General features: G+C 41.0%; 1 protein-coding gene across 3 annotated transcripts in view; it reads right to left on the reverse strand.

Annotated features, from left to right (window-relative positions):
- Positions 1–16,673: 16,673 nt before the first annotated feature.
- Positions 16,674–18,069, reverse strand: part of LOC145277833 (protein cereblon-like) — a 189,422-nt gene continuing 188,026 nt past the window's right edge. For all 3 annotated transcript variants that reach the window (XR_013868213.1, XM_080129748.1, XM_080129750.1), the window contains one exon: positions 16,674–17,105. Coding sequence is in view for 2 of the 3 variants with exons in the window: in XM_080129748.1 (XP_079985874.1) it covers positions 16,949–17,105 (157 nt within the window). In the remaining variant the exon portion in view is untranslated. The remainder of the gene's footprint in view (positions 17,106–18,069) is intronic.

Consider the following 18,069-nt stretch of genomic DNA (forward strand, 5'->3'; position numbering starts at 1 on the left):
CAGCACAGGAGGCTGTTTGGATGCAGAATCTTCAAAGTGCCTTGCTTGGATCTCCAGTAATACCAACCCTTATATATATACCAGTCAACCATATGTATGGCAAGGAGTCCACAGTATCATGGAAGGGCCAAACATGTGGACATAAAGTTCCATTATGTTCGAGAACTGGTCGAGCGGGAAACTGTTAAGCTCGAATACTGTCCAAGTAAAGAGATGGTAGCCGACCTGCTAACTAAAGGACTTGGAAGCACAGTTTGTAAGGCTCAGGGAACTTTTGGGACTCCATAAACTATAATGCAGACTGTCAGCAATTGAGGAGGAGTGTTGATATATATTCAATTGCTATAGGGTCATCTGACCCTTTCCAAAACCCTTTTACTGTGGGGATTCTCTCCCTTTTTATTGTAACTCTTCGGTCCTCCATGTTGTAAATAAAATACACACACACATTGTGTGCGTCTTAGTATTTCGTCAAACAAAATGTGTTCATAGTAATTTTTTAAAACCTTTCTGGATGTTGCAGGCTCCGGTGATGAGGTATGTGTCCCCACATTTTTATTAAATGACTTCCACTCATTTTCAACAAGACGTTGGTACTAATTCGTCGTCGTTCCTTGGTTCGGCTGCAATCTTTTAGAGATCAGCGGTATCGATGGCTGGAATGGCATCATGTAAGTATGCATGTGGTTTAATGGTATCGTGGGAGGAATGCGATGTAGTCTTACTTATGCATGCGTGAAAACGTATCGCGATCGTTTCCGAATCCGAGGTGTAAGTAATAACGAGCTCGTTCAGAAATGTTGGATGGCCGCTGGCGATGTAGGTAGAATTGTCAGTTGGCGGTTTGTTCAGTGTGTTAAGAGGTCCATGTGTGTTTTTTTGGCGCTAACTGGCCGTCGTTCGGCGTTTGATTCGTAGAAAACTATGTTGTTTAATCTTCGATTTTTGAGCGATTAACCTAAAAAAATTGGTAATTTTGAGAAACCAATGTCGTTATTTCTTAAGAAAGTCCGAAGTTGAGAAGTGCTGAGAGAAACAAATAAGCTGCTAAAATCCATGCCAGGTCTGTTTATTGTTGCTGCGTGTTCTGTCATAGTTTGACAAAGCGGGGTTACCACTTGTTGCGGGGCTAACGTTGACACCCACAGTCTCACAACAAATGGAAACAAAGATAAAAATATGGAGAGTTGGCAACCAATACAGAGATGACTGCAGGCAGATGGATAAATTAAATACAAATTTTATTTTTATAAAAGATTGTAAATGAATGAAAAGAGAAGAGAAGTATCTTCTTAACTGCGACTGAGGTGATTGAATGAAAAGATGTAGAAAAATGAAAGTTTCTACCTGCGACTGAGGTGATTGAATGAAAAGATGTAGAAAAATGAAAGTTTCTACCTGCGACTGAGGTGATTGAATGAAAAGATGTAGAAAAATGAAAGTTCTTGGTTAGAAATAACCAGTCTTTTTACGAAGAATTAAACAATATAAAAGGTCCACCGCTTACTTAGCGGAGAGATAGAAAAGGGTAAAAATAAAAGGTCCATTAGGGTTGCACGTCCGTATCCACATGGAGGAATTAATTGACGGGCGCGCGTATGTTTAACGTCCAAACGCGGACATGTTGATGTTTACGCCATGGTGTTCAAAGGTCGACCCCGATGTGGGCGAAAAATGCCCTTTTTATACTTGTCCGACCGGCTTGAGGGAGGCCTTCAGAAAAAACATCTTTTAAAAATTTGTTTTCCTTGTAATCTGATTGGATGAAAAGAATAACATTCTTATGATGTAAGATACTTTAAGTGACATCCGCACGAACAACTGAAGTTCCGTTTAAGACCCACCGAATTTGCGTGGGTGGGCAAAGGGAAATGTACGTGCAGCTAAAACGATGTTTATACATTCACGCGTGCGCAACTGGGTTTTACTGTTAAGGCAGTGCGCCATTATTTTGTTTAGAGTAGATTCGACGCGTGCGCGTCGGGGCTACGATATGTCACTTCAACAATGGCCTTAGTTACTTTGCAACGGTCACAACTTACCCCGGATCTATATATATATATATATATTAGCAAGGCCACCCGGCATTGCTCGGGACCGTATAAGAAAAATTTTGAACATACCTGTTATTCTTAGGATAGAGGAATTTTTGATGTCTATGTATCATTTGCCATCTTGAGCAAAAGAATATTTTACCTATCCTAGGACGGGTATTATATGTATGAAATAATTGTACCTTTCCTAGGACAGGAAATTTACAGCACGTATATGGAAAAAATTTCTTACATTGGGCGGTTAATGTACAAAACACATTTAAAATAATTTACATCATTTTCTGTTGTGCTAACTTTTCTGTATATATGTAAGAGTTTGTTTTTACATCAGAGTGCTATAGTGAAGAAGAACTTTATTTCTCATTTAAAAGTCATACTATCCGAATATATATCATAATTTTCGGTTTTAATAACTTTTATGCACGTCACAGGTATGATTTTCTTTGTTTTTTCATATGAGTACTATACTGCACAAGTACCTTATTTCTCGGGTAGGATAATGTACAAGTACGTCATTTCTAAGATATAGATGAAACTACTCGATATTTTTACGTAATTTTCTGTTGTACTAATTTTTCCGTGTGTCACAGGTGAGAGTTTGTTTTTACATCAGAGTGCTATAGTAAAGAAGCACCTTATTTCTTATATAAATGTAATACTACTCGAATATATTACATGATTTTCGGCTTTGATTACTTTTATGTATGTCACAAGTAAAGTTTCCTTTGTTTTTCATATGGGTACTATACTGTACAAGTACCTTATTTCTTCTGTAAAATACTGTACAAGTACCTTTTTCCTAATTTAAAAATGAAAGAACTCAATACTTTTATGTAATTTTCTGTTGTGCTAAATTTTCTGTACGTCAGGGGTAAGAATTTGTTTTTTTATTTGGGTGCTATAGTGAAGAAGCACTATATTTTTCATGTGTAAGTCATACTACTCAAATATTTAACAGGATGTACGGTTTTAATAACTTATGTACGTCACAGGTAGGATATTATTTGTTTTTTTATGTGAGTACTATATTACACAAGTACCTTATTTCTTGGGTAGGATACTGTGCAAGTATCTTATTTCTAATATGCATGATTTTATGACGTTGCCAATCGAACTTAAGTTAGTAGAAAAAATTTTGTTAACATCTCTAAAGAATTAGAATGGCCCCGAAATGATGATTATTTTTATATTCGAAACTGAGCTTCCACTCTGAATATTAAAATGTTTGTTTTTTTTCATCAAATTTTTTTTAAGGGTTTCACACGTAATCACCTATAGAAGTAATATTTCATTTTGGAGAGGGGATTTAGCTTAAAGTGTTAATCTACAAATTTATTATTATTTGCATCTCGTTTTTGCTTTTGTTTTTTTACAGCAAAGCAAATGAATTTAATAACCCACCAATTTTTTATAATTAAAAGAAAATTTTACACTTCATTCATAGAGAGAAGGCACTGAATAGTTAACAAAGCCCACACCCTCTCCATGTTAAAAATTTTTTTTTAAATAATAACATTTTTATTAAGAAATTTGTAAAAAATGGGAAGGAGCGTTGTTAAATATTTTGTTCTTACATAGTTTCCTTCCAATCATCATTTTCAACTGTCTATGAAAACTTGCATGTAGCAAGTTGTACACTAACGACGAAGTGATACAATCTGGCTTTGTTTTAAACCAAAATAAATATTTTGTTGTCATACAATTTTCAACCAATAACAAGGAAAACATTTCTGAAAAAATGTACACAGAAATTAGCGTGGCTTATATAATAATTTTAAAATTAAAAAAAAAAAAACAACAAAAAAATCTAATTAAATATTTATGAATTTGAAAAGAATCGGAATCAGGAATTGTATTGGAATCGGAAAAATTTTGGAATTGTCCCATACACAGGATAAACTTTACTCTAGGATAGCGATACAAAATAATTTAAAAATTAACAATAACAATAGAAAATAAATAAAATAAACATACATATACATGTGACCAGATGGAACACCTGGGAATGCCAGGAGGACCTTGCTGGTGGATTAAGAGACAGCCTGTTGAATTTGATGGTGATGATGATGAAGAGAGAGGACTGTGTTCTTAACAGATAATCGAATCGACCCCCCCCCCACACACACAAAAATGGAGAGAAAGGTTTTAAATGAAAGCCATAAAAATAATTCCCAAGCAGGGAAAGCTTGGCACTTGTGTTGGACCTCTAAAGAAGAGAAGATAATCTTCTGTCAAGTGATTAGTTTGGAGGAAATTAACCCTGAATGCCACCTGATGGACGAAGGTAAGAGGAATGTTATTTGAAGACAGCGAATGTGACAGCTGATAACAAAGCCATAAAAGTCGCCAATCCAAGGAGCCTGGATATTTTTTGCTTTGACCTAAATAATAATTTGGTTGTGTGAGGACCACCAACGAATTCAATTGAGGGAAACTCTTTCTTTTTTTCCCTTCAATGATTTTAGACACCGTTTCTATTTCTTTTTTTTCTTCTGCGTCAGGGCGTTCAGAGGTCGGGAGAGGGGTACTTGGACCTCCCCCCTCCCACTCACCCTTGAGAAGCAGAACATGACTGGACCCAGAACAAGGACGACTGCTGATTGGTGGACGGCTGTTTGGGAACATATTGAGAGGGGGGAGGGCGGAACTACAGCTGACCGATACTAATATGATGTTAAGTGAAGACATCTGGATGACACACTGCCACTCGGCGGCGACACCCCCTTCCCAATAACACGTGCCTCTGTGAACTTTTTCTCTCCAGTGTAACTGACAATAGAAAAATAAAAAACTTTGTTAAAAAACGCCAGCCCTGATCTGCATAAGTACTAAGTCAGTTGTGTATATGTTATTTGTAAAGTTGAAAGCAATAATTATTGTATGTTAAGAAAAACCAGTTAACCTTTGTCTTCTTTTCTTTGTTTTGAAAACGCTGTTGTTAAGTGCAGTCTATTTTTCAGACCGGCCCTGTTGACAGTTTGGAAGCCGGATCAAGGTTGGAAACAAGTAAGTGGACCACAGCAACAGGGACAAATTTGACCACTAGACGGAAACAAACAGGGATCAGCACCAGTTGCATTCTTCTGTCAAGCCTGTGCATCTGAGCCAGCCCTGTAGGGTTACAATTTAGTGCTGACAATCCAGGAGATCTTGTCTTGTTGAGAGACATGCAAACGAATGTCCACGGGCACATAAATTTTTTTTTTCTCTCAAAAACATAAAATCTCCCTGTGAGAGAAGAGAAAACGAAAAAAAAAAAAAAAAGAAATTGAAAAAAAATAAAGAAAACGGAAGAAAAGTACACCATTCCTATTTTTTTTAAGAGACTCTGGGAGCATAGCCAGACCACAGACTTTAGTCAATCGACTATAAGGTCTGGGCCAGCTCGCTGAAACAGCCACCTAGCAGCAGAAGACAGCAGAAGGAGCAAACAGCAAGAGACAGGGTAAGTCACTTTTTGGTCTCCTTTGTTCAGTTTTGTACTCGGTCTGTGTTTGGGAATTTTGAATTTCAACTTTGCACAGAGTTGATGGTAGTTTTGTTGTTGGGTGGTAGAAATAGCATGAGTGGGGAAAGGCGATGGGTTCTCAGGGAGAAAGAAAAGCAAACCAGTCAGTTGGGGAGGGATCAGTAGAGACCATAATGGTACAGATGACCATGGAGCGACCACTGTGGGGAATAAGTATACCCTCCTATGGGGAAGATGCCAACAGAGTAGGGGAATGGCTAGCGACGGTAAAGAAGAAGAGATTAGTATATGGCCTGACAGATAGGGAGGTGGTTTTGTTAGCATGCGATGGGGTGACGGGGAAGCCTGGGAGTTTATACGCAGGTGCATAGAAGGCAACCCAGGCATAGCATGGGCTGATTTTCGCGAATGGTTGAAAAGAAAATTTGCGAAAAGACAATGGTCCAGGCGGTAAGAGAGCTATAAAATGGCCGCCGGGGAGGATGTAGATGGGCTGGTCAACCGCATGCAGAAACTGGCAATCCTTGCATATCTGGTCACGGAGCACCGTAACATGGCCACCACGCTGGCAATGGTAATCGACGCTATGGTGTATGCATTGCGAGATCAAGATGGAGGTGCTGAAGAGTTGCCCGGACACCCTGGAAGAGGCACGCAGGGTGGCAAAAAACCATGCTTGGTTGCAAGCACGGATAATGGGGGGGAGGCACCGAGGTGGAAGCGGAGAGACAGAAGGCCGAGGGCCAGAGGCAGAGGGTATTGGGGAATGGAAACAGAACACAGAGAAAGGACAGGAGAACCCCGATATAGGTCCTGTGAGCCCACCCAAGGCAGGGATAGACCTATATGCTGGACCTTTAAAGGTGAGGGACATCGGTCAAGTGTGTGCCCCATTGTCTATGAGAAAACACCCCGGCAGAAAGGGAGAGCCAGTTTGGGCATCGTAAAGACTAAACTGAATGCGTGTCAGAGGAATGGCAAAAGTGACCACTTCTCCCACAGTCACCAGTCCGACAGGTGCTGGCAGTGTGGAGACATTGGATATATTAGGAGGGACTGTCCTGACTGGAGGAAAAGCCACTCGAGGACAAAAGATACTCGAGGAGAAGGAATCAGAACCAAACACCACCCCCACCCCTGGCGAACCTGTAGAGAAAGAGAAGTAGGGCAGGCAGGTAGGGTTGGAAAGAAACCGCTGTCACAGGTTGCGATGCTCATGGGAGTGGGATACCAGGAGGGAACTGAAACGGAGAGCTCAGGTGTTCTCTCTGCTCACCAAAGAGGGAGAACTCACCTGTAATGTGATGATAGGAACCACACAGATGAAGGCTCTGGTTGACACCGGGGCGCTAATATCTTTGATAGATGCGGAAGTCTGTCGGACGGTAGCAGGGCAGAGAAGGCTATACCCGTCGGATCTGGAGGTCAGTCAGTCCGACGGTAGCCAGATGTCGGTAGCCGGGAAGGTATGGTTACCTGTGCGAGTGGCTAGAGAAAAAGAGAATTTTCCCCTGTATGTAGTATCCGGGCTGTGTAGCGAAATGATTCTGGGAGAAGATTGACTCAAGCGAAGGGGAGCCATTCTGAGTTTTAATCCGGATATGCTAACGGTGAAAGGGGTGGAGATACCACTAGGGAACAGAGAGTGTGTCCCTCTTCCTGCAAGAGCTGAGAGCAACGGGAAGCTCCCCCCAAAGACAGTCATATCCTGTATAGGCAAGGTGAATAGCACCAAGGAACGGGAAGGGAAATTGTCCTAAATCGACCGGGTAGCGAGATATAATGTTAACAAGAAGGGAGTAACCCTTACAGATTCAGTGGGTCGAGAGTGAGAGACGGTTCTTATGGTAATGTCCGATAGGACGAATAGGATCAGGAAAGTCAAAAAGAGAGAAAAAGTAACGCTTACTAGACAGTTAAGATAGGGTGATCAGGTCAGGATGAAGGAGACGGAAAAAAAGATAAAAGACCCTGGGGCAATCAGACGTGAGATCAGGATAGAGTTCCGGAAAAATATAGGGACGACACCGAGCGACTGTTTAGGACAAGGGAAACAACCCTCGTAAAGTCTGGAAATATAGAAACGAGTAGAAAGTTGGAATGGGAAGATGCAGGGCATAAATTTCGCTCATCAAGTTATAGAAGGTCATGAAGAGTAGCCACAACTCGTGAAGAAAAGAAAGTTGAACTGCATTCGACCACAGAGTCAGCTGAGGAGTAAAGCGGATGGGAGGAGGAGAATCCAATACCTATCTCCTGACTCCAGCAAATGGGGAGAAGTGAACTGAGGCTGCCGTTGAGGGGAGCAAGGGACTCCCCATCCCAATAGTAGTGTGACATTCTTCCACCGGGAATTAGAGGAGGTGGGTTGGATAAAGGCTAGAGTTTGAAGTGACATCTCCAGGTTGAAATGTGGTGCAATTGCTTTCTCTGCGCACGCATGGAGGGCCTCCATGTGTGCGCATTGTTGGCAGATTGTGTTGCGAACCGACCTTGGAGGTTGCTAAGAACTAAAACTGGAAGTTCTAAAAAGGCCGCCTTGAATAACAGAGAAGTAATTTGGAAGTATTTTGCAGCATTTTAATTGGCAAACGGGGAGATTAATTTAGCATGAGAAAAGCGTCTTTGAAGAATTTAAACTGTCGAATAAGATGCGTGATTTGGCCGGAGACTTTTTTTTAGAAAAAGGCGATTTAACCAAATGTATTATTTTGAAAGTGGTATTGAGGTGTTTAAACTGCCGAATAGAAAAGGTTTTCCCAATTGAGAGAAGAATGAAATAAATTGTGTGGAAGTAGCTTTGGATTGTCAAGGAAACAACTTGATGTTGTCTGCACTTTTGCTTTTGGGAGGAAGCTTAAGTAATTAAATCGCTTGAAGGCGATATGAAGCATTTAAACTACCGAATAAATGGCCAACAAATATTGTTAAAAAGGATGGTGAATAAAGATGGGAAGAGATACATGAATTTCATTGATCCTCCAGGAAGGCAAACTGTCGGCATGAAGTGCTATGATTTATGGTAGAAAAACAAAAGGGAAAGACGATTACTGAACGTTAAACAATGGTTGGTAGTATATGAGGAAACCGGGAAGGGTATGGCGTGTACCGATCCTGTGAGAAATAGAATTGGACAGTGACGTTGTTTTGATGTTTCCAAAGAATCGATGTTTTGATTTTTTTAGAAGGATCGGGGGGGGGGGGGAAGAAAAAAAAAAAACTGTCCCGAAGATGAATTATAAATGCGAAAGTGTTAAACAAAAACTAGTTAGTGACAGGAAGAGGTGTATAATCTGCGCTGATCCCCCTGTGACAAGACAAAAGGATTACGTTTTTGAGGTTATTTTAATTAAACACTCCGATGAATTTGTAGCTGATGGTCTTGGCGCCTCAGTTGGTGTTGAACCGCCGATAGTGATGGATAAAGTGAATCTTTACACGACAAATGAATAAGCGGTCACCAAATGGTCCGGAAATGTATAATGCTCGCGAATATGCAATCTGACTATGCAAAGTCTGGATCGAATCATGGCAGTCGCCGGAATACCACATTTATTCTGCTTTCGTTTTGTTGATTTCGATCGTTGCAATAGATTTTCTCAAAGCAATAAATTGAAGGGAATTTTAGAGCAAATAAACTGTCGAGTGGGGAGTTGTTCGACCCAGAGTGCTATCGATTGATAAAGTAAGGAGAGAGGTATAGAAATTATACCCAGCCAGAGGGAAAGTCGAAACTGACGGTACCGGTGTTATACCGATTTTTATAAGGCGGATACAAAAGAAATAGAAATATTGTGTTCTCAATTTTATCTTTTTCTTATAAATCTGCTGGAGGGTAGGTATTGACGTGGCTGTTTTTAGCACATCAGTCGGGTTCGAAACCGAGTACCACATTTACTCCGTTTTCGTTGGGCTTGATTTCGGACGTCCAGGGAAGGGAGCCAAAACTAAGGTCAAATTCTCCTCCATCTCATTGCAGAAGAGATCAGTGCTACCTATAAAGGGAAAAACACTCAATGTATTATTTGGGACAGTGTCCGAGAGGGATGTAAAAGTAATTAGGAGAAGACCCGAAACGATAGAGAACGATCCGAAAGCACTGGCACAGTTGGTGAGATAGTGAGTCTGTATTACATGTCACCAAGGTGGAGATAGCCATGGACCGGGCTAGTTTGAGAGAATCATATTTTCCAGGTACAGATATTTAGAGAAGAAGTAACCAAAATAACTGACATCAAAATGACAGAACTGCAAGAACTAGACAATTTGGTGTAGACATATTTTAAATTGTCGGCCGTGGCCAGCGGGACAATCGCTGATATTACTCTCGGAACATGTACGTGCGCAGTTAGATGTGTTAACATGGGGACACCTGTCACCCAGTCTAGTGGCCCGGGAAGGTTAAGAGAAGTATTACTGAGAATACAGGTTGAGCTACTACCTAATTTAAGGTTGCCTGTGGACCCCATTGAATAGGTATTGGAGTATTATGTTGCACTAGGGGTGCGTCACACTGTTAGGAGGGAAGAGACTCAGGGAACTAAGTCCTGTAGGTGAACAGAACCTAAGAGGGAGTGAGGATGTGGTTAGCATAATAGCCTGGCCAGTGAGACATGTCATTGTGATCATAATCATATGGTGATAATAGTACGGGTGGTATGGATAAGACATAGAAAGAGGTTGGGTAAAGCTGGGGCACAGACAAGAGAGCACATAAGTGAAGAGGGGGTACCAATGAGTGCGCCATGTCTAGGTCAAGATAGGGTGCAAGAGATGCAGTAGTCCAGGTGGGAACGCCACCTGCAGACGAGATATCCAAGCTGGCAGCCGGAACATTAAAACCTGCTGTTAAGTTGAAAATTGTCAGGAAATAAAAAAAAAAAAAAAAAAAAAGAAATAGAACAGGGAGACGAGGAGAATGACACGTAACTGTAAGGAGTGTGAGAGCCCTCATTTTTTGTAGTGAACTGAAAGACATTTCATTGCATGCTTAGTCCCTGATTGAAATTGTCATTTTCTCCTGTCACCTGATCTATAATCTACAGACAATGCACATACAAAAAAAAAAGGACAAGAGGAAAAATAATTGTTGATTTTTTTTTTTTTGACATCTCTATGAAAGATTCTTGGACTCTCGAGTGAACAATTATTTTTTTTTGTTTTCTAAATTCTCATTTATTTCATTCTTATTTTAAGATTGTGGGGGCTGGCTAGCAAGTTGTTTTTTTTTTTTTGTCACTATTTTTCTTCTCTTTCTCTCTCTCTTTCTCACTAGAGAGACAAATTATCTGAGAATTTATGAAGATTTCCTGTTACTGGCCGTCCGGAGGAGGAGGACGACTGCTGATTGGTGGACGGCCGTTTGGGAACATATTGAGAGAGGAGGGGGCGGAGCTACAGCTGACCGATACTGATATAACTGTGGTTAGAAGCAAGAAAGAGAAGTCTTACCGTGGGTGCTCAGCGAGTGAGTTCAGGCGAAGAAAAGGAAGAACAAACATGGCGGCCAGTATTTTTATTTCGTCCGTTCTCACATAATCTCGTGTGTGCGTGAAGATGGAAACTATAAAACGATGTTCATAATAAAAGGAGTCAATCTGGCCTTGAAAGTGCTGGGGGATTATTTTCCGATCAGCCAGGAGAGAAGGCAACGAGAGTAGAGACAGAGAACTGTAGCGATAATCTTTCTTGAACATTCCGTTTGTGTATTTGAGGTGACCCCCCTCATTATACTTCAAGCTATTTCGGCGATGGCCAACGCAGGCTTAAGCAACATGATTAAGCCTTTTAATGGCGACGGTGATGTGGTGGCGTGGCTTAAAAAAGTGGACCTTGTAACAAGGATTCAGAAGCTGGATGATGCGGCCGCAGTAATACCACTGTTTCTAGAAGGAGACGCACTGGCCCTCTATTTCGAGCTCAGCGAGCGGGAACAGGGTGACGCAGACGCCATCAAGGGTCGACTGATCGACGCTTTTGCAGAGAGGCCTTTCGAGGCCTTTAATAAATTGAAAGAGAAGAGGTGGACTGGTTGATGTCTATGCGAATGAGATAAGGAGATTGGTTTAGTTGTCGGGCATCAGAGGACATGCCACGAGTCACGTAGTCAAGATGACTTTTGTTACCGGGTTCCCGGAAGAGATATCGAAAAGGTTGCAGCAGGTACCGGGAGTGGAGACGCTGGATGTGAGTGAGCTGCTTAAAACTGCAAAAATCTTGGTGAGCACCCAGCCCACGGAGCCTGGAGGAACAACATCAACGGTACAGCAGGATGTGGGCAGGAATCTGCCAAACCCGGGGATCGCATGCTTCGAATGCAGGGGACCACACATGAGAAGAGACTGCAGGAAGTTCTTGCAACGGACAGTGTGTTACAAATGCAATCGGAGAGGCCATTTAGCGGTAAAATGCACAAGTTTGGGAAACTGGCGAGGGGAGGCCGACGTGCCAGCGGCCGCCCCAATTCGAGAATAGAGGCGCACCCGCAGCAGATGCCCAAACAGAAGATTGCAGTGGAAGGACGGGAAGTTATCGCCCTGATTGACACTGGCTGCACCACTACCATAGTGCACACTACCCTGGTCGGAAGATGGAAAGGGAAGGGTAAAGTAGTGGCATTCGATGGGTCGCGAGTGAAGTGTCGAGGGAGGAAGACCGTCACTATTGATATTGCTGAACGTCGGATGAGGGTCCATGCAATTGTCACTGATCGCCTGGTGCCTGGCGTCCAAGCCATCATTGGAATGGATGTTATATGCCGCCTTGGAAGTGTTACCATCACATGTGACAACGTGAGGTTCGGACGAGCTGAGTGCACGGTGACGGAGAATGCCCCCAGAGGGATCAACAAGGCCGGGGAGGAAAGAAAATTGTCGATCAAAGATCAGGACTTCCGAGCCGAATTCGACGGAGAGTGGTGGACGGTGGAGTGGGCATGGAAACATCAAGCGCCATCGCTGACAAACAGGGTGGCATGCTACACAAATTCGCTTAGAGGAGTGGCAAGAAAGGAGTTTGAGCAGGAAGTCGACCGATGGATTGAGGAGGGGATACTGATGCCTTGGACGGATGATGTGGAGTCTGGCATTTTGCCGATGATGGCCATTCTGCAAACAACTAAAGGGAAAGTAAGACCGGTCCTGGATTTCCGAGAGCTGAACGGCCATGTTAAGTGCCATACGGGAGGCGACACCGTAGATGTGTGCAGTGAGACCATTAGGGAATGAAGGCAGATGAATGGCGCATCTACGTTGGTAGATCTAAAATCTGCCTATTTGCAACTCCATGTTGCCAAGAAGCTCTGGAAATATCAGTTAGTCAAGTACAAAGGCAAAACCTACTGCCTTACGCGAGTAGGGTTCGGGTTAAATTCGGCACCCAAGATTATGTCAACTATCCTCAGGAAGATTCTGGAGACAATGGGAAAGGGAGATGGGGTAGTGAGCTCATACATAGACGACATTCTGGTGAATGAGACTGTGGTAACTGCCAAGGAGGTGGTAGCTCATTTGAAGAGGTTCGGGTTGGTTGCCAAAGAGCCGGAAAAATTAGACGGAGGGGCTGCTTTGGGCTTAAAACTGAAACAAGGTGCGTCAGGCAGTCTAGAGTTTCGCAGGGGAAACGAGATTCCACAACTGAAGCAGGAGCTCAACAGACGTGAACTTTTTTCCATATGCGGAAAGTTGATTGGACATTACCCCTTGCTAGCTGGCTTAGACCAGCATGCAGCTACATAAAGAGACACGCTGAAGGACAATGATAGAATGATAAGGTGGGAGAAAGAACGGTCGCCATGATGGAAGAGCTCCTGAAAGAAGCAGAATGGCAAAACCCAGTCCGGGGAACCTGGAACGTACCGCGAACATTGGATGGAGTCATGTGGTGCGATGCGAGCAGCATTGCAACAGGGGTCGTTTTGGAAATTGGAGGAATAGTTGCAGAAGATGCAGCCTGGTTGAGGAAAAAGAATGACGTCAGCCACATCAATGTGGCGGAATTAGACGCGACAATAAAAGGTGTCAATCTGGCCTTGAAATGGGGACTACGTGACATCTGCATCAAAACAGACTCTGCCACGGTGTTTGCTTGGCTAAAGTCTCTCATTTCAAGCAAAAAAAGGATAAAAACGAAAGGGGCTGTGGAGATGTTAGTGAAGCGCAGGCTTGGGGTGCTGGCTGAGCTGATGCAAGAGTTTTGTTTGAAGCTTCACGTAGACATGGTGGCTTCTGAAAAGAACCAAGCAGATGCTCTCACGAGAGGGAAGAAGAGTTGGCTGTTGCCAAAGAAAGATGTTGTTGCTGCATCGGATCTAGATGATGTTGGCGTGCAAGAACTGCACAATTTGCAACCATATGGGGGTAGAGAGGACTTGGTACTTAGTGAAAAAGTCGACAAGTGAGGCAAGTGGTCAGGACATGCGACAGATGTCAGTCGATTGATCCTGCTCCAAGCACGCATGAAGCTGGCCAATTGGAGGTGAGTGGGACCTGGAAGAGACTGGCATGCGATGTCACTCATTACAGGAATGGACTTTACCTGACCATGATTGACTGTGGGCCCGGGCGATTTGCCCTATGGAAGAAGCTACGTGGAGGAACAGGCAATGAAATAGCGGCAATCCTTGATGAGGTGTTTTTGGAGCGAGGTCCCGTGGAAGAGTTGTTAACTGACAACGGGACTGCGTTCAAGTCAGTAGCAGTGACAGAAGTACTGAAGAAATGGAAGATCCAACAATTTTTCAGAGCTGCCTACAGACCTAGTGGCAACAGGATCGTGGAGAGAAACCACCGCACCATAAAAGCAGTTGCGGAAAGGGGAGGCACCTCACCTGAGCAAGCCGTCTTCTGGTATAACATGTCGCCTAAACTGGGACAAGTACCAGAGACGGTCCCGCAACTGTCAATGTTTGCATATTCCTGGAGACATCCCAGGGTGGAGCCGGCAAGCCGAGAAGTAGAGGCCACAGGGACAATTAAACTCGGGGACGAGGTATGGGTGAAGCCACCGGGAGCGCGCTGCACCACACAATGGAGTAGAGGTCGCGTGACTGGGAGGAACACTAGTAACAACATTGTGGTGGGAGGAGTCCCGAGGCACATTCTCGACATCAGACCAGTTGAGGGTGAAGCAGTGCAGCCACAGGAGGAGGACGAGACACCTCAGAAGCCAAGTAGAGAGAGGCGACCGCCACAGTGGATGAGAGACTATGAAATGTGATCTTGAGATCAGGGAGGCATGTGGTTAGAAGCAAGAAAGAGAAGTCTTACCGTGGGTGCTCAGCGAGTGAGTTCAGGCAAAGAAAAGGAAGAACAAACATGGCGGCCAGCATTTTTATTTCGTCCGTTCTCGCATAATCTCGTGTGTGCGTGAAGATGGAAACTATAAAACGATGTTCATTTCTCGGTGCTGGGGGATTATTTTCCGATCAGCCAGGAGAGAAGGCAACAAGAGTAGAGACAGAGGACTGTAGCGATAATCTTTCTTGAACATTCCGTTTGTGTATTTGAGGTGACTCCCGCTCCATTATACTTCAATAACGTTAAGTGAAGACATCTGGATGACACACTCTGCCACGTCTGCTACATGTTCAATCACTTTCATTCCTGTTTCTAAAAGCTTCATTCAGGCTTTTATAATCGTGCATTTCCTTTTGTAGCAGTTGACCCAAACTCTTCTCTATTTTTAACAAGATTAGAATGCTGACCATATCAGGAACTATTCCAGTCCTACAGCCTTCTTCATTTTGCATAAAGCATATTCTATCATGCCTAGGATTGGTCTTTCACTATTTACTCTAATGTTAGATCATCCAGGTTCCAGGGAAATGCAATGCTTCATAATGCTGTTGCTAGGCTTTATACTTGGCCACATTATCTAGGCACAACTGTCCATCATCATTCTTTATACATTTTATACTTTTATAACACCCTGGTTTTTTCTACTTTGCTACTTTGTAGATTAAGCTATTTTGGGGGTCAATGTTATTGAACTTTTGCTTGGCAGCATACTTAACCTTTTTTGTGAGGCTTATTGCAATTGTGTACTCTTATCTACTGCCTCCTTTCTACCAAACTGTATTGCAACGATAACTCCATCATTCCACCAACAAGTTATGACTTCTTCATATAACCACAAACGCTAATAACCTTTCTTCAGTTGTTATTAGAAAGAAAATTGACACAAGTTGATCTTTCATAATATATTTCCATCTGAACATAGTCTGTGGTAATATAGAGAAATTGTTCATAAAATATAAGTGCTCAGAACATTTCTATAATTATTAAACTCACTAGTTATGTAATATGCTTATTGCAAATAGTAAAAATATTGTTAAAAAGTATTTCACCTGACATGTTCAGTTTCTTTTGTTTTTTAATAAAATTTAAATTCAACAGAACATGATTAAAATATTTTATACTTCAATATTTATTTTAATCAATAAAATTATTACCTCCCTTACTCACCTTGCTCCTTGGAATGATTTATTTTATTTTTTTTAATAAATTGCGATTTGTTATGTAAGTTCTGATAAAGAAAAAACATCACAATTATCAAACCTAGAGCTTTTATAATGATATTTTTACAGGGAATAAGATGATTTTTGATGGCAATTACTCTATGCTGATGAATTATTGTTGAATTCTTGGAACAGTTAAAGGAAAAACTGGAAATATGGAAAAATGGTTCGGAGGTTTGATGGTGAACTTGCCAAAGTGATGGTGTGTAGCTTTGTTCTACAATGCCTAAGAGACTATAGTCTCCCTTGTTCTGTGTGCCAAAACGGTGTTAAACGCAATGCAATATAGTGTAAAAGAAATTTTCTTTAAACATCTTTTTCTTTTTTTTTTTTTCCAAAAAAATTTCAGCACATAGGAACTGATGCTGATCATTGTTTTAATGAGACAAAAAAAGTGATATCTTGTTTAGATTAATTTACCATTGCAAATGTTGCAACTATAATATCTTTGAATTTAGATTTTTATGCACACTTAAAGATAATCAAAAGTATCATTTCAAGTTGAGAAAACAAACTTCCGATACATTACCAATTCAAACAAAAATTAAACCATCACATGTACACGCAGTAGAACAAAGCCAAAAAATAAACTTGATTATTTCAAGTGTAAAAAAGAAAATTGAAAAAAAGAAACTTGTCTAGAAAATATTTTAGCAAGAAAAATGTTTTTACAGTTAAAGTTAGGTTGTCAGGATGAACAAGTGTGTAGATTATGACACTTATCATCCTGCTATTTTAAAGGGAAAGAGAGAGTGAGAGGGGAGAATGAAGTAAGAAAGTTTGCAACTCTATAATAAAATAAGGAGATCAAGGATGAGGGACAAGAGATTGTCTAAACAGTGTTCACAAGAGCAGAGAATTATTTTTATTTTTTTCATTTTAGTGAAATGAAAAAGTTTTTAAAAAAGTTCACAGCACTAAGACATCAGTATTGTTGATTCCAGGAATCAGAGAGGCGCGGCATAAACCTAAAAACATCTGAGGAGACAATTTCCGTTTGGCTGCTGTAAAACGCCAACCCATGTGAGCACCACAACGACTGCATTTTATTATTGTCCAAGCATATCTAGAAAGAAGAAACAGAACAAGTTGTTTTTGAAATTGATTAAGAGATGAAATATAATCATTTTTTTTATTATTATTATGGTGCTGATGCATAATTTTATTATTTCAAATTTCAAAATGGTGGATTGGTTTTTGTTTTTTTTTTGTAAAAAATATTTTGATCAGATCTACTCAATTGGGATTTTTGGGAATTTTTTTTATTAATTTCAACATTGTACATAAATACCTAATAGTGTTTGTACTTAAGATGCATTAATTTTTGTTTTAGATATCCATAATGCATAAGCATTAATTTTTTATTCATTCTAATTATTCATTGTAATAAAGAATAAAAATGGAAAAATAAAGAATGATAACCTTCAATGAAATAAAAAAACAGGAATTAAAAAAAAAAGCAGAAAACTGTCATCTATGAGGAGGAGGGAGCCAGAAGAGTAGGAGGAAAAAATTAATCTGACTATGAGGCACATCATCTAAGAGTAGAACAGATATACCACCTGATGCTCTAAGCTTTTGTGTAGCCGAAATGCTGATATGTTAGTCTTGTTGTTGCTTTTCAGAAAGGTTTCCTGAAGGCAGATAATGGTTAGAGTTAGATCTACAATCAGTAATCGTTTGTTCATGATGGCTTTCATTCCACAACAGTTTCATTTGATATTTGGATTTGTGTTTATTGCGTTTACGGTGATTTTCATTTTAGAGTTTTGCTGTTAAGTTTAAAAAATTGTAGTTTTTATGTTTGTTTATAATCAATTAACCTGAAAAATAAGTTTTCAATAATAAAACAAACCTATCAGAATATAAAAACTCTATCTGATTAAGAGGAGCAAATTATAGAATAAAATAAAAAAGATAAGGAGTAAAAATTACAAGGGAATTTTATTACATTATCAGGTCATTAGGATTAAAGAAAAGGAAAATAGGGAAAAAACATATTTAGGCCATGGCATTTTGAAACCAAATGC

Source organism: Euprymna scolopes, chromosome 6, assembly GCF_053919585.1.
Source record: "Euprymna scolopes isolate OS-2025 chromosome 6, ASM5391958v1, whole genome shotgun sequence".
Classification (NCBI taxonomy): domain Eukaryota; kingdom Metazoa; phylum Mollusca; class Cephalopoda; order Sepiida; family Sepiolidae; genus Euprymna; species Euprymna scolopes.